General features: G+C 41.7%; 2 protein-coding genes across 5 annotated transcripts in view; both read left to right on the forward strand.

Annotated features, from left to right (window-relative positions):
• LOC143339827 (E3 ubiquitin-protein ligase HECW1-like) overlaps window positions 1-4,566 on the forward strand; it is an 85,585-nt gene extending 81,019 nt beyond the window's left edge. For all 4 annotated transcript variants that reach the window (XM_076761315.1, XM_076761312.1, XM_076761314.1 and 1 more), the window contains 5 exons: window positions 452-581; window positions 792-938; window positions 1,247-1,361; window positions 1,790-1,988; window positions 3,654-4,566. In XM_076761315.1, the coding sequence (XP_076617430.1) occupies window positions 452-581; window positions 792-938; window positions 1,247-1,361; window positions 1,790-1,988; window positions 3,654-3,765 (703 nt within the window). In that variant the 3' untranslated portion in view covers window positions 3,766-4,566. The remainder of the gene's footprint in view (window positions 1-451; window positions 582-791; window positions 939-1,246; window positions 1,362-1,789; window positions 1,989-3,653) is intronic.
• Window positions 4,567-15,370: 10,804 nt separating this feature from the next.
• stk17a (serine/threonine kinase 17a) overlaps window positions 15,371-27,341 on the forward strand; it is a 37,381-nt gene continuing 25,410 nt past the window's right edge. The window contains exon 1 of the mRNA XM_076721479.1: window positions 15,371-15,807. Within this exon, the coding sequence (XP_076577594.1) occupies window positions 15,626-15,807 (182 nt within the window). The 5' untranslated portion in view covers window positions 15,371-15,625. The remainder of the gene's footprint in view (window positions 15,808-27,341) is intronic.

The raw sequence follows: 27,341 nt of genomic DNA on the forward strand, positions 1-27,341 counted from the left end.
CCCAGTAGACTGTTTGAGGAACATTAGGATATCGTTTTTAAACAAAATGAAAATGGGAAGTTAGAGTGGAACAGAATACTTCCACAACCAGCTGCTTCTTCCATTCAGCGACTCTGTTACGGTTCATCTGTGTCTGCTTTGAAAGGCGTGGTCAAGATTGGCTATGTTAAAAAAGAATGAACAAACTCTTCTATTTAATGTTAAACATTTAGCGATTACACTTCAGCTCACATTTGTATGTCTTTACTATTGAATTGGTGCACTGTGGCCAAACTGCTGAACACTAAGCTTCCTTTGCTGAAGCTCTAACATTATGGTCTTTGTCTTTCCTACAGTGGAAGCTCTAAAAAATATTTTAAGCAAAGCTGCCATGAAACTGGAGCTAACTGATGACCAGATTGGCTCTGTGGAGCTGTATGGGCTGTATGTGTGAGCTCTGTGTGTCCTTCAGGCCAACAGACCTGTCTGATCTGGAGTATCTGGACGAGGAGTTCCACCAGTCTCTGCAGTGGATGAAAGACAACGACATTACTGACATCCTGGACCTCACCTTCACCGTCAATGAGGAGGTGTTTGGCCAGGTCAGCGTGAATGACGCTAGCTAGACATTTACATCTAAATATTCAAATCAAAATCACATACATATAATCTGTTGTGCATTTAGATCTCATTTATTCTTGATGATAAAGATTGCATTGTTCAACTATAACATACATAAGCTTTTAATGTACTGCTGTGATGGCTTACACTGTTAACTAGTCCCAGTACTTCCTGTGTTCGGTTGTATCCAGGTGACGGAGCGGGAGCTGAAGTCGGGTGGCTCCCACCTCCAGGTGACAGAGAAGAACAAGAAGGATTATATCGAGCGCATGGCCAAGTGGAGGGTGGAGAGAGGAGTGGTGCAGCAGACCGAGGCGCTGGTCAGAGGCTTCTACGAGGTAAATGACACTCTTTCAGTTCTCAAATGGCACATGACCACCACCACCGACATTATTAGAAGGTTAACACTAAGTGGGAACCAATTTTTATTGTTTATTAAGCACTAAGTCATAATCCACTCTGAAAACACTAACATGTCAACATCCCCAAGTGATTTCTTTGAAATATAAAGTCATTCAGTTAATTTAGACTGCAATGCCCAGAAATGTGAATACACCCTACTAAACACACGCATACATATTAATGCAACCACACACACCTAAAGGCAGCTGAAACATTTGGGTGTTGCTGTTTTTCTCCTTCCCAGGTGGTGGACTCCAGGCTGGTGTCTGTGTTCGATGCACGAGAGCTGGAGCTGGTTATCGCCGGTACAGTGGAGATCGACCTCAGTGACTGGAGGAGCAACACGGAGTACAGAGGAGGTGTGTGTGTGTTTCTAAAACCACGTCTAAAATCCTTATAGACTTCTTTTATGTACAGCTCGTACTAACATGCACAACTGTACATGATAAAACCAGGGAAAACTGAGGTTATCAGATCAGCTGGACCACATCAGCGTGTACTCTGACTCACATCCTGCTGGAGTCTCAGCCAGTTAATAGGAACCAACGTGTGAAAATGACAAGTTGTGGTTCTTCTACCTAAAACTGCAATTTGTCATTATTACACTCACATTTTTGTCCAGATTAAAAACACAAAATATTACATTTTCATTGGTGAGCTTTAGAGGTGCGTGTAGATGTACATACAGTACATTCAGTATTTATACCAGAACTGGTCAGATCTAGACTTGTCTGTGTGAAGCCCTGAACCTGCGTTGACTCTGATGTCACGTGTTCCCAATCACTAGGTTACCATGATGGTCACATCGTGATGCGCTGGTTCTGGGCCGCTGTGGAACGCTTCAACAACGAGCAGCGTCTCCGCCTGCTACAGTTTGTTACCGGGACGTCCAGCGTGCCCTACGAGGGCTTCGCCGCGCTGCGAGGATCCAATGGCCTGCGACGCTTCTGCATTGAGAAGTGGGGCAAAGTGACATCCCTACCCAGGTATCTAACACAGCCTCGTCTAAAGCCAGTTCACACTGTTCTGCTCTCATTACATTGTTCCTGAAAGTCAAATGCCTGCCTGCCCTAAAATAGCCCTAACTAATGCACCGTGTCCTCCTGCTTGAGTAACATTTGATGAAAACTACGGTTGCTGGGAATTTTAGGAAATTACTGAGTATTTTTAAAATTGAAAGTGTACTTTTGTGACTAATTGTTAAAGATTTACATCTTCAGTAGGAAACAGTGGGTTTGGAGCTGAGGTGGACTAACCCTGTTGGTTTAGGTCTTTTCATGGACTGTGTGGACATAAAAAACCAGTACCCACCGAAACATGGAGAACTAATGAAGCACTTCACTTAAATGACTGAAAGACATGGCACCTGATTGTCCATCACTGTGTGTATGTGAAGATCTGGATCTAGTTGCAGGTTAATTTTAGAAAAATGACATTACTGACACTGGACGCTTTACATGCAGCTTGAATGCTCAGACATCAGTTCAGTACAAAGGACCAGCTCAGCACAAGAGCTATTTTGGTGCTTTCCCTCCTCTGTAGTGCAGGTAAATCTGATATTGTGCAAGGTGTGTTCCTCTGACCTTACAGTAGGACATTCATTTGGCAAACAGCAGTAAAAATGTGAGCGTGCTCAGCAGAAACAGGGAGCAGGGCTCAGGTTTCACTGCAGGGCAGGGAAAAGTGCCAGAGTTTGACTTTGTGGTCAGTGAAAGCCTCAGCATCAGCAAGTGTGCTGTAGGTCTACTAATAATATGAGGTTTGGAGATAGTGGGGGTGTGCCAGTGATATAGTTGAGGTGGTACAAAGTGGAGATATGTATGGAACTTTTGAAAGAAGAAGTACCAGAATCTTTCTCTTACAAATGAAAAAATGAATCAGAAGCATCGAAGGTTCTGTCAAAACAGGCTCAGTTCAGTTCATTCAGTGGTTTTGCTGCTCCAACATGACTTGTTCTGGTGTGGCCAGTAGCTTATGGTGGCTAATGTTAGCTAATGTTAACAAGTTTTAGATAGATGGCTGTAGTTCTTGCCTTCTTGTGCTCCTACTGCATTTTACCATCATGCTGTAGTTATCACTTGAGGCCACAGTGGGTGCTGTTGAGCTGAGTTACAAACCCTCACTTTAAAGCTGCCCTGTATTATTTTCTTATCAACAAACAAAAGCTATGTTTGGATTCACTGTTTCAGTTCAAGTTTGTATGTATCAGTGTTTAGCCGTCCACATAGACAGTGATCTGAAGTCCAGAAATTTAGTTTCTGTACTTAAATTGCAGTGGGAATTTTCAGACATGAGAGTGGCGGCAATCTTCTCATCAAACTCTCAGCAAGACAAAATTCAAGTATATTTCCCAAACTATACATTCAAGTGTCTTTCTGTGTCATGTCTGCTTTTATGGAGCCATTCCTTTAATTGTTGGGAGACAAGAAAAGCAGCGTTGAACCTTGAAAAATCCATTGTTTAAATAGGGAAACACTATATGCACATATGATGATGATGAAATGTTTATGAATCCTCAATCCAAAAAATGGGTATATTTAGACTTCTAAGATAGATACATCTTTGTGCTGGTGTCGCTGGTGTCTCTATGCTCTAACAGTCTCTCTCTCTCTCTCTCTCTCTCTCTCTCTCTCTCTCTCTCTCTCACTCAGGGCTCATACTTGTTTTAACCGTCTGGACCTGCCTCCATACCCCTCATACACCATGCTGTATGAGAAATTGCTGATTGCAGTGGAGGAAACCAGCACATTTGGTCTGGAGTGAGACAGACAACACAGACAAATCAACACTGCATCTTTCTCTGTGGAGCTCTGGCTGGGCTATCATGCAAAAAACAAGCAGCAATCATGGGCTTAATACGTCGTAAAGATTGTTTTGGTCATGTGGATATATGTACGTCACTGTTCTGGTACTATGTGTTAGAGTCACTCACTTAGCTATGAGGATCTTTATGACGGCACCACAGCAGGACTACGGTTATTTTTATATTTATCACTGGAAAATATGAAACACTACGACAGCGTTTTTTTAAAGAAGATTTCTATATATGCATACAAAAAGGTATGTGAAATGAAGTCAAGAAGAAATCAAGATCATTTAAAGTTGCATGTAGCAATATGCATCATTCATTCATCCAATGATAAAAATACTTACAATAATAGAAAATGCCAACAAAAACTAACAGCAACAGGCAAAATGATACACAACAGCACCGAAAACAAGAACTTTACTTGAAATTTAAGACATTATTATGACATTTAAATACGGGAGAATTTGTTGGAATTTATCTTTGAATTTATGGTGGGTTGAAATGTTGAATTCACAGAAAAGATTTAAGTGATAAAGTAGAAGATGATAAACCTACGCAATGCTGTAAATACAGAGAGAAACAAGCAGAATACAACTAGAAAGATAAATCTAAGAAATAGAAGTATTTAATAGAAATGACCACTGCAGAAATGATGCAAACAGCGCACATACAAACATAACAAAGCTTCAGGTTCGCCACGCGTCATTCACCAAATGAGAATTGGAAAAGTTATCCTTCAAAAATGTTCGACACTCGAGAAAAAATAAGAATTTTGATTAAACATGTTAACAGATTTGCGTCTTACGACACATTCAAATGTTGATGTGTACATTTGTGCATCTTTTCTGTGACTTCAAAATTGAATGCGAATGATGTGGGCAAATTCCAGTCAACAGATTCTCAGGTGGTTTGCTGCTCTTAGAAATTCCAACCAATCTATAATCTGTCTGGCTTTAAAGGAGCGGTTCAGAGTATATTGCAGATTTTTAAAAGCTCATCAGATGGATGCAAAGTCTGGTGGCCCTGATGCCAAAGGAACAATCATGTTTGGTTTTTAATCTGAACAGTCTACAAGTATCATTATTTATTTCAAGGCCTTAGAATCTAAGGCCTCAAATCTAAAATTCTAACCAATGTAAAGAAGTATCTCGATCTTTCTGTCCAGTCAAAGCTGTAGCCACAGCAAATTGGCAAAGCAAAGGGAGACGATTGATTAAGAATGGACTATTTTTTCTAGACCTCTTAGCATCTGGATTTAAGTTTAAGACATGATGGCAAGAAGAGAGGCTAGGCTATCAGGATCACTTTATTTTAATGACCGAGAGGAGGTCAAAGAAAGAAGGCTCCAAATCTGATCCCTGAGGAACTGGTGGGGGTTTTGATGAGTGATTTAAATGATCTACTGGGACAATAGGAGCCGGACCACTGAAGGGATACATCAGTGTCAAGAATAGTTAAGCCATCCATGCACATTCTCTTGTTATGCTCTCAGTGAACTATAGCAATGAAGTTTCTTTTTCAAGCAATGTCAGTAAAATCGAAGCCAGTGCTGTTCAAATCTTCAGCAAGCTCCTCAGCCATGAGCAGAGACACGAGGAGTGCTCAAGTCTTTCAGGAATTAGAGAACTTGCTTGGAAATGGTCTGGCACACTGAAACTGGGGAAAAAGTAGTAAGAATGGTGCTTTGGTCTGATTCAGATGCACTGCACTGACAGCAAGTCCAGATACAGTGGAATATACCCCTTTAAACAGAGGGTCTAATGAGCAGTTACAGGCTTAACAACCCCTACAATACTATATCCATGTCTGATACTCTGATATGGTCGAGGAAGGCCTTGATCTGGATGGCTTCCCATTTTCTGAGTCCAAAGTGATGACAGCAGCTGGACTCAGACCTTTCATGTTCTCTGAATGGACAGCAACAAAGAACTCCAACAGTCTCACAATGCGTTCAAAGGCAGAGACACCGATGTCATGTCTCCTCTATCAAAGTAGCCATCAATGCCAACACAAGGGCTTCTGGGATTCTCTGTGTGGAGACTGAGCGTGATCACATCGGCCAAGCAAACGGGCAGTTCATGATTCCTTGAGAACAAAGAATGCACACGTGGACATTGTGTCTCCAGCTGGCTAAAGGGGACTCTCTATGAATCCTGTTGGCCAGAGTGGTGCTTCACCTCTCAGCGTCTCTGGTTCCGCTGTATGAATGGGAGCTGCTTGTGATCTTCTTCATGTCCTCCACTGATGAACTACTTCTCTCTGACATCTCCATGGTGTTGCTCTTTGCACGGAGCAGGTGCTCCAACACGTGAACCTTTACCATCTCAAACAATGTGACTGGTGCAACGCAGCATGTAGGTCTCCAAGGATCATTGGATTGAACTGATCTGGCCTTTCTGGTATAAACTCATTACGTGTACTGGGGCCCTTGGACAAACCAGTGTAATATATGCAATAGTTAAGACCTTTACTCAAATCTATTCCACAGTCTACCATGTTCTTTCTGACAGTGATCGACTGCAGTGTACCCTCAGAATTCCCAGCCCCTTGTCAACATCTGTAGTCCGGTGATGAAACTGTGCCTCAGTTGCTTACAGCCTCATGTGTGGCCAGTGGGATCATGGCACTAAGCGGTGAGTACTTGAGCCTGACACAAGGAAAGTCCTGAGTTTAGATGTTTGCTTTGGTTCTTTTTGAAAACACTTTGCATGTTCTCCTAGCGTTTCTCTCACACCAAAAGAAAAATCAGGTTCATTGGAGACTCTGTGACCCCATTTACACTTAGCCACCTTATGCATTTTGGGCAGTTAGATATCAGAGATCAGAAAGTATAAGAAGGCAAGTATAAATGCAAGAAGCATTAAAGCTGACTTGAAATCCAACAATTTTGCCAATTGTTGAAAAGGTAACAAAGTTTTCATCTCTCATAGTTGCATACTACAGTTTTAATCCAAATCATTTCCTGGTTCCCAAGAAATACAAAAGGGAAAAATGCTTTGAAAATAAGTCAGTCTATAGTTTCTTAAAACATATGCAACAGCTGTGTGTGTGTGTGTGTGTGTGTGTGTGTGTGCGTGTGTGTGTGCGCGCGCGCGCGTGCGTGTGTGCGTGTGTGTGCACTGAACACACTGAAAGCTTATTGTACTTAGTAAACACGTTTGACTGTATGGTGAACAGCACCATCTGGCCATCATCTCCTAAAAAGTCCTAAAAAGTGTGGAAATCTCACACCAAGGGAGTGGGAGCTTTGCTTTTTCACTTTGAGTGATCCAGTGATTTTAGTACTACTGTATGTCTTCATGTTGCTTGGTTATCACTCACCAGAATCTCGAGCAGAGATGGAATCTGTCTCATCTTAATAGAATGACTTTGTTTATATAATGAAGAATTGGCAAAAATCTTTTCCATGAAGCTGTTCTCTGCAGACAGATCACAAGCAATGAACAGTTCATCTTACAGCCAAATTCAAGCTGCATGCAAACTTTAATTCTGTTCGTTGTAATGTTGATTAACATGAATGGGGTTGTTTGGCATTAACACAAAATAATATACTCCAGGTTGGGAACCTATAGGTTTATGCATATTTGTACTTGTTGCATCAGGGGTTGCTTGAAAAATGACCAATGCGTTTTGACTTTAGCTGAAGTTATACTTTAAAAAGTGCAGTTCCTGGTATAGTGTGCTTCTGCTCCTGGGACAGAAAACGTTTCTTTTTCAGGAAAAATATTCAGCCCACCCGCAGACATTATCTTTACTAGTCTAAACATGTAACCATGTGGTTTGTCATTGCATCTGCTGAATGACCTTTATGGATAAAGATGAACTTCACTAATTTTACACTAAGACTGTTTCCAGGTGTAGGGAGTATTACTGCATATGTGATAAAAGTTATAGAAAGCCTCTAGTGTCTCCAGAGGGAGCTGTGTGAAGTCTGATAAATGTCCTCAAGTGATGTCACTTGAGTCAGAGTTGGTTGGGTGTGAAGTTTGAAAATGGAAAAAACCTGTGGGTGTGAGCTTAGCAGACGTCTGGCTAGAGGCTCTGGCCGCATCAGTCACTACGAGCATAAAACACCCGCGTCCCTGACTGAACTGACGAGTTGCATTGTGGGTACCGTAGGCAGGTGGTTTTGACGTAAAGTAAGTAAAAAGAATGTGTAGAATAAAAACAGACTATCTCTGATCTGGCTGCACTGCTTTAGATACTTTTGTAAAATGTCCACCATGAGTCCAACAATTATTGGAGTGCAGTGCTAAATTGTTGTTCATTTTAATCGAGGAATCAAACAAGACGGTTGCTGCATGCAGCTCAGTATAAATGAAAATGCTTTAAATCCCATCTGGAGTTCATCCAGTGATGCAGATTGCAGCCCAGTATCCCTCAGACTTCTGTCCATTTGAGATGATCCAGCACCTCACAATTTCCATGCAGTAGCAACATTCAGTGCCATTTATGTAATGAGCCGCAGAGTAAGGGTTTGGAAGTCAGGGTGGTGGAAGGATGCATCAACATTTCATGCAGAGACCTCTGTATTCTCTGTATTTACGCTAAACCCCAATCTATCCCTGACATGAACCAAGTGCTTCAGTTATCTAGCCCTAACCACACCTTAACCCTAACCATAACCCTATTTATCATGACGACAATCTATCTCCAACCTTAAGGGATATTTTCCATGTCATGATGTTGTACAAAGCAAGAATATTTGAAATTGTAGACACTGAGCGTTATCTGGGCTTTCACAGAATCGTCCAGTATGGACAGTCTTGTGAAGCAGTGGGATTAAGATGTGATGAAATGCCAAGTGTAAATGGGGCCTCGATTACAGAGGTTTACAAGAGGTTGTCTGTTAGTCCAGAGAGAGATTTGCAACCTACGCATTGTCCATCCCTGTCATTGACCCGAGGCAGGCTCCAGCCCCCCCTGACCCTCAGTAGAACGAAGCGGATGTGAGGAACATGTAGATTACAATTACACAATGCTTTTATCTAAAGCAACATACATATGAATTCACACTGATGGCGCAGCATCGGGGGCAGGTTTGGGGTTCAGTATCTTGCCCAAGGATACTTCGGCATGTGGACTGCTGAGGCCAGAGATCAAACCACCGACCTCCTGATCGGTGGACGACCACTCTACCTCCTGAGCCACAGCCACACAGATAGATGCAACACACACATACACACACACACACACACACGTTTGTTGACTGAGAATCTAACCACAGCTGAGCTTTTGACCATCATTAACCATTTCATGACATGATCTAAGCCATTACTGAATGCGCGGGGTCACTTTTTTTTGTCATTTTCATTGGAAAAACAACTGAGATAAACATCTCAACTGACGTGTGATATCACCTAAACGGTGCTTTATTCACCTGCTAGCTACAGAAATGATCACAAAGGGGGTAATGGGGCACTACAAAAGCAACAGGACCACATCATTTACCTGTTAACAGATTGAAGAATGAAGTCCATTCCAATCAGAATCTCATTCTCTCCTGGTAAACTCTCTGTACGGACGGTCCGATCAGCAGTACTGCACTCATCGTTGGCGGTGGCGAGGCCTTACCCACTCATCTCTGCAACCAAGAGGACAAGGCTGTGATTAAGTTGCATCTTCCCTGTCTTTTTTTTCTACAATTTTTTGTACTGTTATTTATACTCTCTTGTATTTCTAAGGAAAGGGAAGTCCTGAAGCTTTCCTTGAATGTTTTGTTTGTTTGCAGTTTTTTGATGTTGTGATAAGAAGCATCAGTCGAAGAGGTTGCCTTCACTTTTGAAGCCTTTGCGTTTTGATATGTATGTATATCTTTTCTATTATCTATTAAGCTGGCTGATTATATGTCGCTCAGTGCTACTCGGTTTTAATTATTGCGGTTATGTCGGTGTTTTCAGGAATTTTGGTTTCATGTCACAGATGTCTCTCTATGTCATAAATTTCAGAGCTGTATGTACTCAGCAAGTAATCTCTGCTTTGGGCCGTTTAAGACAACAAATGAGATTTTTGTATGTAATTTGTTGAAACTGTAAAAACAGCGTGCAGAAGTCTTGTTTTTATTGGCCTGATATGTCTCATATACTTCATACATGGTAGATCTTAAACACTGATATTTATTCTGGAGAAAAGAATGATTAAGAACCCTCCCATAACACTGATATGTAAGAGCATTGATAGCAGCTATTATAGAAATATTTAAAGAATATTTTGGAAATAGTATAGAATCACAGGGTGTCTACAGAGCGGTAAGATGGTGGCAAATTGTAGCAGCAGTTTGTTATTTGTGTCTTTTCAAGCTATTTATTTCTCTATTTATTTTCATTTTTAAAAGGGAGTTTAACAAAGGGTGACTGGATGGCAGCTCTGCTGGGACACTGAAGCATGCTTATTTTTTGCTTTTGTTTCTGGTGTTGTGTGTGTAGATTATACACGTGTACATAATGTTGAAAGGTACAGTTCTGATTTGTCTGAGAACGGGTTGCTAAATACTCAGGCTGTGCTATCGCTCCACCACACAATACTGTTTATGAATCTCAATAAAAAGGCCACTTTGTTACTTCGCTGCTGTTGTGTGGCTGTTTTTACAGACTGAAACTGGAAAAGATATGACGATTCAAAAGTTCAGGGTTCATTCTTGACCTCAACAGACTGAGGCGTGTGTCCCCAGATCTCAGGAGTCACTTCGACAGAAATGATGGGCAGAGCTGCCCACAGAAACACACCTGAAGATCCGTCACCGCCCACACAGCCCATGGCAAACTTTCCCTCTGGATTTTTTCTCTCTTTATGGTTTTTGGGTCTGGTGTTGAGTCTATTTGTGGTTGTTTTACTCCTCTTTTTTTGCTCATCTTTTGTTCATGTGTCTCCTTGTACTCATTTTTGAGTCTTCGTGGTCACGTAACATTTAGCATCTCTTTTTTGCATGTCTTTGTCATCATTTTGTGTCTTTTTTTGTACTTTTCCATCTTTTTGTGTCTTCTTTGTGGTTACTTTCTGCTTCTTTGTCATGGTTTTTCTATCTCTTTGTGATCCTTTGCATCTCTTTGTGGTCATCTATTTTTGCTTCCCTTCCCTGTGCTCATTTTGCATTGTATTGCAGTTGTTCACTGACTCTTCTTGTTCATTTTGTGCCTGGTAGTCGTCATTTTGCAACTCTCTGTGGTCATTTTCTATTTATTTGTGGTTGTTTTCTGCCTCTGTGGTCATTTTGTGCTTCTTTCTGTTGACTTTATCCCTCTTTGCCGTGGTTTTATATCTGTTTGTGGTCTCCTTATGGTTGGTTCATGCCTCTTTGTTGTCATTTTGCATCAAAAGCAGAATTTAACAGAATTGGACCAGAATATTAGAAACACAGTTCAGTGTAATGCTCTCCAGTAGAACACCACCTCAATGATAAACATGAAGTAGAATTATTACCTTTGTGACAAGTGTCAACAAAAACTGACAAACTCTCACCTTTGTCAAAGTAAAACATTGCTCAGGTGTTCCTAATAAAGTGGCCAGTGATTTAACAGTACATTCTCACTGCATGGAACGGTGCAGTTACGAGCGGTCACTGCTAGTTGAGCTCAACCGGCAACTTGTTGCGTTCTGTTACTGTTGCTGCTCTCAGTGTCTCTGGAGTTTGATCGACAGGTGAAACTGTGTGACTCTAAGTTTCTTTCAGGTTCTGATCTTCCACAGTCCTCCTCATTATCTTCTGCTCTTCATCGGGACAGGAATGGATGGGAACTTAGTGCTGTCAGCCTCCTCCAGGCCTAGAAGCTGCTCTCCCTCCTGATTGGTGCAGAGTTTCTTCTGTTTCTCTTTCATGTGTGGGCGCTCTGGATCCTCCTGGTCCAGACTGGGCTCAAATCATGGGGAACCTCCTCTTTAATCACTAGCAGCTGCTGGACATCTGCAGTGAACACACACACACATTCTGGAAAGCTCTAACTCTTCACTCATTACTTAAGGTCAGTGGGATCAGTCATGATTGCTTTAGAGATCCTCAGTAGTTGTTATTCTGATATTTTTCTGTGGACCTTCCCCTACATTTGCAAAGTGGTTGAACTACAATCTCCAAACCAGTATCTCAAATAACAGAGTTCAATGCTTGTCTCTGCTTTGGCGACTGCACAAGATTGCCTGAATTTTCCGTCTTTTTGCCGTCGTCTGGAAGGTAATACAGTTGGCATTAGTGCTCCTTTCCTCTGTGTGCTTCTGTTCTCTCCACAGAACTTACACTGAATGACTTTTATTTCTACATCCTGTGAATTTCTTGGCCACCACACAGACTGGTTGGCTCTCTCTATGCACTTCACTATCATGAGTTCTTTCTACTATCTGTGTTCTCATAGAGGTGGGAATCACGATGCAGCTACCGTCTACCTCTGTCAACTCTCCTCTCACCTTGAAAAAGTGTGTGACTGTCTCAAGCACTTTCCTTTCATAAGCTGAAAGCATCATAATCAGACAGTACAGGTGCAGAAGCTAAGGCAGATTTCTGCTGGTCAGGTCTCCACAGCCGATTCATCGTCATCTTCAGCAGTTTGTAAAGTGGTTATTTTGCAGCAGAGAGCTCTGAGATGATTTTGCCATGTAGCTGACCATTCCAAGAAGCTGACTGAGCTCTGATGCATTTTGAAGTTGTAGTAAATTTTCTATCTCAACCATATTGTCTGGTCAGGCCTCACTTAGATTTTCAACTTACATTTAGTTCTGTTCAATTTGAGCCCAATTTCCTCGATCGATTTCAGGATGTGTTCCAGACGTCTGTCACTTTCTCCGTGAACTGTTCCTTCCAGCCCCTGTAAGCTTTCTGCTATTTTCTGATGGAAGATTTCTGCTGCACTTAGCCCAAACGGGAGTTGCAGAAGGAATTCCTCCCAAAGGGAGTGTTTAATTTGCAGCTATCCCCACACAGGGGAATCTGGTAAAATCCACTGAAAGCATCTAATGACTTGAACGTTTTTCACCCTTAGAGCTATGGTATGATTTCCACCATTGTACTGCACCGATCAAAACGCCTAGATGGTGCACGCATTAACGATTGCATGTGCATGTGGATGAAGTCCCCTTAAAGCAGTGGTTAATCTTTTTTCTTAAGGGACCCTTTCTATCACTGAGTAAACTGACAGCCCCTATGCTACTAAGGGACATATTTTATGCATAACAGTACAAAACCACTGATAACTTAAAGAATTCTGTCTGCACTGTTTCTTTTTTTTTTTGTCTTTTTTTATGTTTGTATCTTAATTATCAAAAATGTAATGCTAATTATGTTTGCATAATAAACAATATAAAGTTACAGAGAATTGTGTCTTACTACAAATTCCAATGCTGTGCATCCTGAGCAGTTTGCAGCTTTCTACTGCCCATGTCTGCATTTTTTTGAAAAGAACTCAATCACAGAATATGACTGGAGCTGCACAAACAGCACACAATGAAGGCATCTTTGCACATTTATTGGTAAGTTATTAAAGTAGAAAATTAGACAGTTTTTATGCTTTCATATGCAACTTAACAACTCCAGGAGTGCAGACTGTAGGATTCTCTGAGATGGTCTTTTAAATTCATTCATATATATATATATATATATATGTGACCCAATTCAAGGTGAGGAAGGAGAGATAGAGACTTGCTTCGTAACCACGGTGATCAGTAGCAACCTCAACTACCTGAGCTTTGACACAATGCAAAGATTCACGGAGCCCGGAGACGTGCATTCAGTTCAAACCAGATTTATTAATTAGAAGATTGGGATAAAACATAAAGGCTGTAGATTCCCTGGGCGAAAAAGAAAGGACAGTTAGTCAAGTAAAAAAAAGACAACTTTATTTTACAACACTATCCAAAATAATTCTAAGACACTTAAAAACAGCTACTAGCCGGACAACTGGGTATGGAATGGAACAGCCAACTACCGAGACAGGTATGGGAACAAGGGGAAAGTAGGCAGGGTAATTACTGTGGGGAGATTCTACCAACAGCCCCGACCAAACACCCACGTGTGCACTATCACTGCAAAACACAGCAGACACTATAATCATAACTCTAAAATGGGGAGTAAAATAACCTTCACCTGCTCAGCTTACCACACCACATGCAATGAGGGGTGTTAACACTACGAGTTCTCCCCACAGGGTTTCCCAGTGCCTACAGAAAAGGAAGACAAAGGCAACAAGATACAATCATTGGCTTTCAGTTGGTTCGGGTAAAAGCTTAAATACACACAAACGCAATCAGGCTGTCCAACAATGATAGCCCAAGTGGTAGGCCCGACACACAGGCAACACCATTCGGTAAAGATGACTCTAGCAGGTAAAGCAGCACAGTACGGATGATTCTGGTAAGCAAAACAGCAGTCTGGCACTATTCTGGGAAGGGGAAACGATAAGTCAGAAAAACAAACTGATATAAATACCTCAGAGGGGATTTACTCTCCTACCTTACCAATTCAGTTTACCTCGGTCAATTTAGGACCCTGCACGCAGTCATCACCGGACAAGATTGACTGGCTCTCTGTAGCACAAATGGGACGGATGCTAACCCTCTTCTCCTAAAAGGGTTAGTTAATACATGAGACTACATATAATATAACAAATGCATCCCTCTCTCCCCAAATCCCCCATACCTGCACACCAGGGAAACTGCCACATTCCAGACAGACAGAGAGAGGGACTAATTAGCTGCACCTGTATTTATAAAAGCAGGAAGCTCTCAGCCTTACCTACAAGGGGCGGTGCTCTCAATCTGGCCCAATCCCTCGGTAGTGGCCCTCACATCTAGTTGCCTGTGTATTATAATTGCTACATGGTATTCTATCATAATTGCTGTATTGTAATTGATTGTTTTCCCACTTAAAAGTTGAATCGTCCAGCTAAGTGCTAGATATAGTAATGGCTCTCTTGCACCAAAACTGTTGTCCCATTGTCCCTAACAGTAATAAACAGCCTAAGTAAACACACAGTGGCTGCATTCTATGTGAAACAGGTGTGGAAAAAGTCTTTGCAATCTCCACCAGCCAACATTGTCTGGCATGTGCAGCCTTGTTAAGCTCAGTGAGAGGAGAGGTTAGTGACTGTGTTTGGTTTGTTGCTGTGTTTATTTACAGCTAGTTAGTTGATTTTGGAACATTTTGGCATCACTGTTGCTCTCACTAACGGGAGCTCACTGTTTAAATTTAGTGGCAGTACAGGAGACAGATGACATGCGTGGGATAAACATTTACAGGGTGGTGATTGCTGACAGCACCACTATTTTGGGGGGGGGGAATCCGTAATTTAAAAAGGAATTGAACAAATAATTCCTTAATTATTCAACAAATTGTTCGTTCATTGTAGTTTTCTAAAATGTATTCATGTGATTTTACTTCTTAATTTAATATTAGACATTTTGGGGCTCTATAATTTGAAGCCGGACCAATGCCTCCTCCGATGTCCACAGAAAGCACCACGCTCCGGCATCGCTCCATCTAATTGGCCAGTCGTTCTGTCAATCAACACGAGCTGCCATGGTTACTGAAAGCATAGCTCCAGAGTGGTTTGTCAGTGAGGAGCAAGTTCAGGACGCTCACAGACGAGAGGCGCAGCACAGACAGAACACCTTCAAAATGAGCGTGTCAGCGGCGATATTTGACAGAATACCAAACTTTCCGGATGCTTTTGACTCTTCTGCTGCCAAACACTGATTTTTTTTCTGTCGCGCGAATGTTTTTTGAAGTTGTCTCTCAGCGTTTAGTCAGCCGTGTTGTCTAATATCAGTGTGCTGCTGTGTGTAGAAGTTGTCATCTGGACTTTGGCTAGCCAACCGCTCCAATATAACGACGCCATGATCCCCGAATGTCCACGCGCCGGGGACTCGCGAAGCCGGAGCCGCCGCCAGCACAGCCCGGCAGCCGAACCGAGCCAGGCCCGCGGCGCCAGCGGCTTGTTGTCCCACATCCAAACCACCGTCAACAGCGAGCCCTTCACCGACCACTACACCATCATCCCCGGCAAAGAGCTCGGAAGGTAAGAACTGTTATTACCAGAAAAGCACTTACTCGCGGGGGTTACGCCAGAATGTCGCACTAAACTTAATAAAACTGTAACTGTCACCTTTATTTGGACTTTTAACTGCTGTGTCGGTACTTCCAGTTCCAGAAAATGCAGAACATCTGTGCCTCCCATACTGACTCCCTCTCTGGTAAATGAATATTTTTCGGTGTAGTAGTCAGGAGCAGCTGAAATGTCTCTGGTTGGTTAAAGTAACGTTACTTGAAGACTGGCTCTGGCTGCTGGATCCATAACTTCCCTCACAGCTTTCATTGGGTTGGAGCAGCAAACAGAGATGTTTAGGGTTTATTTTCTTACTGTATTTCTTTTCCACAGTACGACGGAGTCATGTGTTCCATGTTGAATTAAAAAGCAAATGATCTAAACCCTCTGTTACTTTCACCAAGTTACTCCTCTTATCCTGCCTTGTTACTTAAAAGCAGCGTATGCCTGCCAGACGTGATGGATTGCTTTGATTTGACCTTTGCATTGGTGCACTTTTAACACTGATTTTAGCTCATAATGGGCCATTTGGAGATTTTATTAAAGGTGCATCGTTATGGCTGAAAACAGTTTACATTAGAAGGTGAATGAAGGCATTGTCATCAGATCAAAAACATGAGTCGATTTATCTTTGGCACTTGGGGAGGCAAATCCAGTCCATTGTTGGACCGGGGATCTGGCAGCTATGCAGCCTTCTCTTTTGAACAGCTAGTGTTTCACAGGATTTCTGAAAGGTTAATGATTAGAGGAAAAGCTCTCCATCCTGTTGGCCAAACTGATCTGGGATCTAGCCTCTAACAGTCACAAGGCCAATCCCTTTTTGATTAGAATATGCTTTTGCCATGACTAATCACCCACAGAACGACTCCAGTCACACTGTCAAGTGTGAACTGGTTCTCTGTCAGCGTTCTGACAAAGCTAACAGTATTGTGGGTGAGTGTGTTGACCCAGAGATAAGAGCTGAGTTTGGACTTGGCTGAATAAGTTACTTCAGCCAAACAGTCTCCTGTTATACAGCTATATTAGCAATAAATGCTTGAGTTGTCGAGGGCCACAACAACAAAGGCTCTGTGTGTGTGTGTGTGTGTGTGTGTGTGTGTGTGTGTGTGTGTGTGTGTGTGTGGTTTTGCATCGCATGACCTGACATTGTGACTGAGATTAGTTGCCACAGAGCAACATGAAAGGTTAAATTAATCTGCATCTACTACTCTGATCTGCAGCATTGTGCTCAGCAGATCAGCTCACATTAGTTCATGTGTTCACGTTCATGTTCGCCAAAGTGTTACACTGCATCGAGCATGTTGGCTCATCATGTTGCTTGATGGAAGCACGCTCATAAATGTGGAGCTAGGAAGGGCCTCTCTGTTTCTCTCTCCCTCTTTTACATTTGTGCATATTTGCGTATTTTATTTATCATCTGAATTTCGTTCAGTGGTCTCATACTTTCATTCCATCTATTTCAACCTTTTTCATTCAATGTTCTTGGGTTGTTTAGTGATGAGGAATGCACAAGATTCAAGATTTTGCATCTCACCTTCATTTCCTGTATTGATATTGGTGTGAGTCTAGCACTGAACAATAATGTGACTGCAATTTGAAATGTTTAACTTAGACTGCTCCTCATATGAGCATCAGACAAAATGAAGACTGGATTTTGTCTCCCATTACTTCAAATTTACGTTGGCGGTGTATTAATAGCCAGCATGAACAGGAGGAATGATTACAGCAGGCAAAACCCGTTTCTGTCTTCATACAGACGCCTGACTGACATTATAAGGCAGACTTGAATGATTGTGAACCCACCGTGTGAGGCAGCAAGTTTGAAATGATGATGTGATTTGCTTAAAACTTTACCTGACTTCTTCTTTGGTCAACTCACAGAACACAGTTGTGACGTAGGAGGAGCGATTTTCAGTGCTCCTGGTTCAACAAGTTAAAGCTCACTTTTTCTTATTGACGATGTTACGCGACTCACTGTCGGAGCACTTCTACAGCTTGGATCTGCATTAAACTCTCCTGGGCCCTGTGGTTTGACTAATCCAGGCTAACATGCTGTTATCAGGCTAAAATAATCCTGTTAATTCTCTTCCAGCTAATTTGATTCTTTGAATGCTGTTTGAGGATTGACTTGTTCATTTTGGATCAAGTCACTCTTGAATAACAGTGCGGGCTTATTTTGCAATGAAGGCAGCATGAGGAGAGAGTTGAAACCACGATCATCGTTCATACGAGTGGCTGAGTGCTGATCATGTGATTGTGGTTACATGAGGCGTGGACATGCAGTCATTCATGTACACAGAAGAGCTCCTGTTTGAATCACCCCGTGCAAAATATTAACTAAAAAAATGATTAATATTAACGAGAAAAAAAAGAAACCGTCAGTGGTAACTCAGCCTGTGGACAAAGAAGAGCTTAACTTCCCCTCCCAGGGTGCATTTTGGCCACAAACATCCCATCACCAAACTTGAACTTCAGCTACTGGCTTCAGCTGCCACAGCTGCAGCTTCTTCTCGTCTGAGCAGTAACACAGAGCTTACAAAGTAGATTGGAGTCAAATCAAACCAAACCTGTTCTGGACCTAGTCCACCTCATAGCTGTTTTTTCTTTCTCCCCTTCAGTCAACGTGTTGCTTACTGCTGCTCTCAGCAGGCACATTGTTCTAGTGGTTAATCAGTGTGATAACAGATGAAGGGGCTGCTGTTCTTTAGCTGTACAACTTGTGTTTATTCCCGGGCTGACTCTTGTCCAGTTCACCGGTTGGGCCTTCTGAACTCGCTGCTGGAATTCCATTCATGAGGCCTTTTCAGATTAAAGCCTCAGCTGTAAATTGGACTTTGTCTGCCATGTTTTTACCTGGCCTTATAGTGCCAGCTGGAATGTGGACATTGGATATTCATTTTCTGAGTTTAGTATTCATAGGTTCAATTCAGCTTTATTTATTTATTCAGCTGAAATTGAATCTGCGCTCTTTCTTTGGAAGGTTCTGTCACATTATTCCACTCTATGGTTTGACTGCTGGTGGAGTAAACAGCTGTATCGCAGGACCTAAAACTGAAGCAAGATCATGAAACAAGCATGCAGAACATTCTGCCTGTCGCACAGCGTTCTAGCAGCGTGTGTGTTTATAAAGTGTGAAGTGTGATGTGCATGGTGAGCAGTTTCCGGACTGAGATGTGGATAGATGCCGCCCAGCTCACGTCTCTCCACCCAGTTGGCCTCCGAGCATTCCTGCTCTGTGGGGAAACTCCCTGCGTGTAGACCGAAGCGCAGATTTTCCAGCTTATGAGGTGGCCCACTCAGTGTGTCAAAGGGGCACGTTCCAGCTCCAGACAAACCTCAGCTTGTACAAGACACTTCCTTGTATCAGTGAAGATGTTTTCCACCTGCAGTCTGACTGTCAGGAGAAAAGAGAAACACACTAAATGCTTTGAACATTTTTTTCATTTTGCAAAAGGATGCAAAGAGTGTGTTAGTGCACTGAAACGGTAGCTGGCTACTTTTCACATTTACGGGTTGAGGGAGGTTGAGGATGGGGGAGTTTAAGGTAATACCCTCTATTCCATCTCTGCAGTGGGAGTCCCAGATGGCCAGCAGCCAAGCTCCTTTAGTGACTAGGACAATGGTGAAGCAGTCATTGAATTCCATATGGTTAAGACCCAAAGCTTTTTCCACCGAGGGTCTTAGTGACAGAAATGGCCACTCTCTTATTAGTCCATATGGTCGTGGGCAGAGCTCTTTAGTGATTGCACATAACCACCCACCCTTGTTGTCTGGCTGGGATATCTCACTAGCAGTCGTAGTTATGGTTGCAGTGATTTTTTTCAAGACTAAATTTGCTGCTAGCTGACATTTTCATTAATTTAATTTTTTTTTCATCTCAGATCCAAAGTGTGACCATTATGGTGTGTTTTCCACACAGTTCTTTTCAGGGAGGTAGACCTTAAATCACCTGAAAACTACGCAAAATGAATTTGCTGCTGTAATCAAAGACGGTAATGATGTGAAATGGCAATATCTGGTGAGTGTCTTCATATTTAAGAGCAACACACATGAACCAGGTGAAGTAATCATTTTCTTTTGATCACTTAGGTGATCAGTTGTTTCACTCCAGCTGGAAGGGCAGCTGTGCTTATATGGAGGCACGAAACTGAACCTGAACTCTCAGATACATCTGTGATAACTTCATAGCTTCACTTCCTTTTCTTTATTTGTGCACTGTGCCATCATCTCCTTTTCATGACCAAGTTCAGTAGAAATTGGAAATACTGACAGGAGACATCAGTCCTCACAGCTTTATCAAAAACATGTTCTCATCATTGACTAGATGATCTTTAACTAGTAAACCATGAGGGAGAGGGAACGCAATGTCACCAGTTGATCAGTTTTTTCCTTCAGAATTACATCTCAGGGGTCATCCTGCCTATGTGTTTGTGGCTTTGAGCCAGTCCTGGTGTGCACATGGGGAATCTGTTGATGCCAGTGGAAGTGTTTGGCCCAGAGCCAGTGAAAGTCTTTATTTCATTAAATGCATCCAGGGCTGCCTGGCAGCCCGTCACAGCACCCAGCCATGAGACTGCAAACAGCCTCCACCGTCCACATGACCAGACCACACAGTTTTAGAGCTGATGCACTGAAAGTACTCGAAGCTAATACTTTGTAATTAGGTTGTTCATCAAAGATGAAGATTAGGCAGGGTTTCCTACAGTCAGCCTCCATCGTATATCAGTCATACCTTCATCTGTCATCAAGCAAAATTAACAAGGTCATAATCATCATGTCATTGACTACAGCATAAATTGTGCTTAATTAAAACCTATGCTCTAAGTGGCCACAACACAGAGGTCATGGCAAATCAGGGGACTTTTTAGCCATGAAGCAGCATGAAAAACAAGAGCGTCCTGAGAGGAGTCATTACAGTGTACAAAAGCTCAAGGGCACCTCAGCAGAGCGGGGTTTGATCCTGGGATTCCAAATTCAGAGATATCTGAGCATGATTAAATTGCTCAAGGCAGTAGAACTAGGGGATGTCTTGCAGGTAAAATATTTCTATAGTTATATTAAGCTCCATATAAGAACTAGTTTGCATGGTAAACACTTAGACTAGAACTAGGCCACGTTGAACCTATGAACAGCTGCTGCAACCTGCTGCTCACCATTAAATGTATTGTGTTCAAATCTCATCAGAGTCAGGGTCATGAAAGCAGATCTGCTTGTCCAGGAGGTTTTTGTAGGGCAGCTGGAAGAGAAATGTCCTTGCCACACTGGACAAGCTGAAAGTCATAAACGAATAAAAAATAAATAAATAAATAAATACTGTGTGTCATGTTCACAGAAAGAAGATTGTATATTTCCAAGTGATAAAGTGTTGTAGGCACTGACTGCAAGTGTTTGTCTACAGAAAAAGAACTTATTGTTGTACTTGTTGATGTGGGCGTCATGGCCCTGAGGAGAGATGTTTTTTCATCAGAGTGTGTGTGTTGATATGTTGATGGATTTTAGAGCAATTGCTTCAAAAAGTTCACGTTGAGCCCCGAGTGTGTTGATACACACAGAGCACTGTGAGGCTGTCTGCTGCTGCTTGGCTTAAGGCTGTAACCTCCCAAAGCCAAACACTGCGGCCATTAGCCTGCTTCTTTATAGTAATAACCGTGCCATCACCTCTGGCTTGGTCTGTGTGTACACACACACGCATATGCAAACACACACACACACACACACACACACACACACACACACACAAAAGCCATCTCTTTCAGGGTGTAGTCTGTGAATGAGGCTGCTGGCTTTGGAAATGTGCTGACGCTGCTTTAGAAAAGGCTGTGGTGGCCCAGTATGGTTTCTAAAGAGCAGGCCCAGACTCCCAAACCAAACAGCATCTATCTGCTGTTCCCAGGCAAGACCACACCTACACCAAAAACACACTGCTTCCTGAGGTCTTTGAACCAAAGCGATTTAGACAAGGATGCTAAATAAAAATCATATCTTAATTCTGTCTTTTGCTAACTAACTGTGCTACCAACACACTCAGAAAATCTAAAATTCACTGAAAACGAAGAAATCCATGAATGAGCCTAGCTTCAACGAACCACAGAACTACATGTTCTACGAGCTGTTCAGGCACGTCTGCAGACAAATTGATTTGTTGAAAAATGTTAATGGAAAAATTGATTTAGCGTGGGATTATGTTGGAATAAACTCGCTGTACCGTATGTATGCCACGGTGACCAGTGCTGCCTTCTGCATGTATGGATCAAACACAGGCCTGCAGCCATCTTTCTCTGTCACTCAGTCCCTCCCTTCCTCTCTCCTCTGCACTTCTTTCGGTGTAATCATCAGCTAGTCAGTATTCTCTGAAAGGGCCTCTCCACTTTCACCATCATTTGTGGTGTGAAATGACCATGACATTTAAAAAGATATATTCCAGACGGGAGAAGTCAAGGATTTGATCCTCCGCTTTCCCTCATCTCTCCATCCGATATCACCATTAAGCTTCTCTCCACCTGATTAGACTGACATGGTAGTTGCTGGGCTGTCAGTGGTATGGACTTCCAGTTTTTATCCCCCAAAACATAGACTCTAATCTGTAAATTTCCCAAACTATCAGCCAAATTGAATTCATTTGTATCTACAACACCGAGTGCAGCCTTAAAGAGGCCATGTTATGCTTTCTGGGTCTTCCCTTTCCTTCACTGTCTTATGTAACTGTTTATCATGTGTGCATTTTGCTGTGGAAATTAATTTCAAAGACATGCTCTTCACCACATCTCACACTCAATAAAATGCTGTTTAATAATCATGTAAAATTGGAATTTTTTTAAATCCCCTTTTTCCAAAACAACACATCTGAAATGACAAAATTTTATGCTGATGACATTAGTGGTAGACCAAATGAGCAAATAGCATCCGTTAGGTGAGCATAATCGGACATGTTCCACTCATTATAAACTGCACACTGTGTCCTCTGGATTAGATTTATTTCCCCATGCATGCTTATATGATATAAAATTTCATGCATTTACCTTCTCCTTTGGTCTTTACACGCTAAGACATTCCTGAAACTTTAATGATGTAACCAGATTTTCTAAGTCTCTTTTGAAATTAGCTAGAAGTTCCTATGAAGTTCAGAAGGACTTCACACAAAAACTTGTACTGTATTACTGAATAGCTGGTACGTCCCAGTCCTGGACTTCAGAGAAACAGCAACTCACACTGCTGCCATCTGGCCCAGATCACGATCTTTCTTGTATATGTAATAAAAAAAATATAGATCGAATATAAAACTATTACTAAAGTACTCCACTAAAGTTAGCATGCATTTTGTTCATAAGAAGTCCTTCAGCTGGCACATCTGCTACAACATCCAAGCATGATGAGAGTTTGTTTGAATAAATATATGATTGACTAAATGAAAAGGAAGTGCCACAGGTCTCAGCTGAGTGGACAGAAAGGCCTCGTTGAGAGCTGGACCTCAGGAAGGAGTCATTGAAACATAAACAGCCTCCTTCAAAGTGTGGAATGAAAGGAGATGTGGAGCTGCAGTGGGCTGGTTATTTGCCATTATGGATTCTCCAGCTTTTCCAGTTTCATGAAAAAAAGTAAAGTACCTGTTTGATATCTCAATGTCAAGATAAATACATGTGATGTTGTCTCAAGATAGTGGTTATGAATTATTATTAGCATTTCCAGCCTCATCTTACTTGTTATCAGCCTCAGTTTACACAGTGTCAGGCACTAAGTGTGAACTAGAAGCTGTGTAAATAACCCACTAAACTTTCCACAGGAACTGACCATTGAACGATATCATTAGAACTAATGTAGCAATATTTACTCAACATAATTCTGTGGACACACTTGGCTGTTCTCAGTTATACATGTTGTATTATGCACACAAAGACACACTGAGCAGTACACCTGCTGGTTTTTGACAGCGTCCACATGCGTGAAAGGTGACCTCAGAGGTAATTACAAAGCTAATGAGATTGAAGGGAATGGCTGGGGCTTGCTTGTATCGGTGCTGTCAGGAGTGTCATCGTCACAGAGCGGGATGTTGAGATGCCGCTCCATTATTTTACCCAGTCTGAAGTTTCTTTGTTTAAAGCCTCACAATCATGTTGGTTTCCTCTGTGAAAGCTTCAGGTCATGGTTGCTCTCTACTTGTAGAATCATCTACATTGTGAGTGCAGTGATCTGTGAGCTGAGTTAACAGATTAAAGCTTTCATTTGTTTCATCCACATCGAAATTCTGTTTTGTGATGGTGAGATGATGAGAGAATCAGATTAATTAGGGCTAATGGCTAACTGACTAAGAGTTTATTTCATTTTTGATTCATCTGTAATTATTCTCACAATTCATTGATCAACCATTTGGTCCATTAAAAAAAATCTAATTAAAATCACAATGTCCCAGAGCCCAAGTGGACATCATCAATTACATTTGTCCAACGAACAGTTTATATCCAGTTTAATAACATATACAATACAATATTTACATTTGATAAGCGACAACCAGAGAGTTTTTGGCATTTTTCTTAAAAAAAACTTTTAGAATTTTATCAGATTATCAAAGTGGTTTTCTGCTGATCCACTGATCCATTAATTGACCAATCATCTCAGCTCTAAAATGAATATAGGTCTGTGGAAGAAGTTGCCAGAGCGCCAAACTGAAAATTGTTTGTCCTTTCAATAATTATGATGCAGCTGAACCAATTGGAGCATCAGTCCAGGATTAGTTATTGTTGTAGACAAGTTCTTTGTATGTGTACTGCTGTTTCCAAATGAATTGAAAAGATGGAGACCCCAGTTGCACCAGTAAATTGATGAACAACAAGTCTCTGCTGTCACGTCTTTTCTCATGATCAGAAAACGTGTATTCATTTTCAAATCTGTAGCTCCCGGCGGCGTCAGCCACATGACCCTCACATGAGAGCAGCTGAGGATGAAGCAGCCCGGTCCTCCGCTTCAGGCCCGGAGCTGCTCGTCATGCTCCGGTCCTGAAGCAGGTCACAGCCTTATTCATTTTTTTGATCTCACAGCTTCTGCTCTTGCTCTCAGCTGTGGTTTCATAAAGAATGGACTGAAGTCATCACCATGGATATGTTTTGCTCTTGTTGTGCATGCCAGGGAGGTCTAACTATAATTCATGTTGTGACTGCTGCTGATCATAGTACTCTTCTTTGTGTCCTGAGAGCCTTCAAGTTTTTGTTGGTTTATTTGAAATCTGTCCTTTGATTGGGTGTAGAGGGATACTAACGTATTCTGTTGAATGAATGCACAACATCAGAAAACCAAACATCAGAAAATGTACTTTTCTGCTTTTTTGTTTGTGATTTTTCTCAAATAAGAACTCAGTACAAGTGATGTATAGAACAGATATGTGTGCTTTGCAGACAAAAAAGTGCTGTTTAATTTCATTTGTTTTAGTTGTTGGAGTTGCAGTGTTGGAAAGTAGCTGTGGTCAGATTCTCATTCTCGTTTTGTTTTCAAAAGGCTTCCTCAGTTCTGGACTGAACCGCTGCTCCATGTGATGAAGCTCTCTGTCAGTCGTCTGTATTTCTCTGTACACATGGTTTCCAAGCGAAGACAGCATGTTTGTCACCGGAAGTTATTCACTGGAATCAAACATGTCAATAGTGATAACTTCCACTTCACCAGAAAATACGCTTAATACCTTTGATTAAATCCCTTCAAAGTCTGCACTACATGTATGAGTCTGGACGGACATGAAGGTAAATCCAATTTGACTGTTTGGCAGAGGTGTACAATGAGACAGCAACTCTAGATTTAAGTTTATATCTTAAAGAGTATCTAAATCTGAGGCTGAAGTGCCTCTACCCTGGAAATTCAAACACCACACTCTCCAACATACTGATTAGTATTCTAAACATAGTAGTATAGTTTTCTAGGTTATCTAGCTATGAACGACGACACAGGCAGTCTGTGCTGAAAAAGCTGTTGCCGAGGACTTGGAGGGGCAGGAGAGGATGTGTAATGTCTCTGAAGGGTAGATGATTGTACCCCCTGCTGGATTTGAATGTTGTGGCTACTGCTCTAACACAACATGTTTAAACAAATCGCCCCATTTTTGCCCTTAACCGTAGGCATATTTCACAGCGTGTCTCTTAGATTTCTTTTCTATTTGCAACAGGTGCTCTCGTGGCCCCAGCACTCAGCTTTCTCCTACAGAGAATGTCTCCTGCAAGGAGGTGGCACAGGGAACAGCACACCAAGAGCCCTGAAGAAGCTTTATCAGCACTTGATATTGTGATTTAACAGTACTGCCAAGTCTATGAATGCATAGAGATTAGACATTGTGCTACTAGCTCACGTGTATTGTATAGGAAAAAAAAAAAAAAAAAAAACTCAAGCCCTGTGTGCTGCAGACTGTTTGAGGACATATAAACATGTCGCTCAATGGGTCAGTCTTAGGAAATCAAAGTCAATGTATACAAGGGGACAAGTGTTTTTAATATATAACAGCAGGAAATATTGCAGGAATTAAACATGTCCGAGGGTAAAAAGAAAAAAAAAAAAGGAATAAAGCGTACTCATTTTATGTCATTCATCAAGTGAATCAAGTTAACAGCATTTCATAAAAATATCAGAATATAAGAGGGACAAAAATTACTCATGAATACAAAAGGTTACATTTTCTGAAGAACTCCTGTGGTCTTACTTCAGACTGCAAATTTAAAAGGAATTTTCTGAAAGAAGAAAGGATTTTATTCATTGGAAAAAGTTTAAATGTTAGAATTTGATTACTCGGAGCAAAAGCAGTTCAATTATCACCCAGAAGTTCAATAATTCTAAATACACTGAGCATTTTATAACATTTTTCAAAGCAGTTGTAACAGTACTCATTTCAGTAGTAGTACATGTAGCACTACTAGAGTTAGCAGTCATATAATTTGTCACAATAGGAGTATTTGGGCTACCAGTAGTACTCGTAGTCGTAAAAGTTCCAGTTTGTTTATTGATATAAATGGTAGTAGCGGTAGTAGTAGTTGAGTTCAGTGCTGTCTGTGAGTGATCACGAGCAGTTCACAAGTCCGATTCAACATGTTACAGGGGAAACACCAAAGGCCGTATCACTCATAGACCGTACCCTGGCCGTGTTAGAGGAGTGCAGGCTGAGGGATGACATGTGACTGTAAGAGGAGGTTCCAGAGGAAATCAGGGCTTGTGGCGTGATGTTGTTCCACTAGTGTTGTTGGATTGACACTTAATGTAACTGTAGCCTAAAGGCGTTCTGTAATTTATCAGTAGCATCATATATTACCAGACACAAACAAAGTAACATTCACTCAGAAAATGTTTTAGCTGACTGTAAAGAAAATTTCTTTACAGTACATTCACTTGGCTTTAATACTCTGACTGACTTAATCAGTTATGTTCAGCCAGTGAAGAGCTGGTGGAAGTCAGGTGTAGGTAGATCAGGCATGTATCAGGATGCAGTGCTTGAGGCTCCAGAGTAGGACTGAGAACCACTGGCTGCAAATCTTCAGATCGCT

This window comes from Chaetodon auriga, chromosome 21 (assembly GCF_051107435.1).
Source record: "Chaetodon auriga isolate fChaAug3 chromosome 21, fChaAug3.hap1, whole genome shotgun sequence".
Classification (NCBI taxonomy): domain Eukaryota; kingdom Metazoa; phylum Chordata; class Actinopteri; order Chaetodontiformes; family Chaetodontidae; genus Chaetodon; species Chaetodon auriga.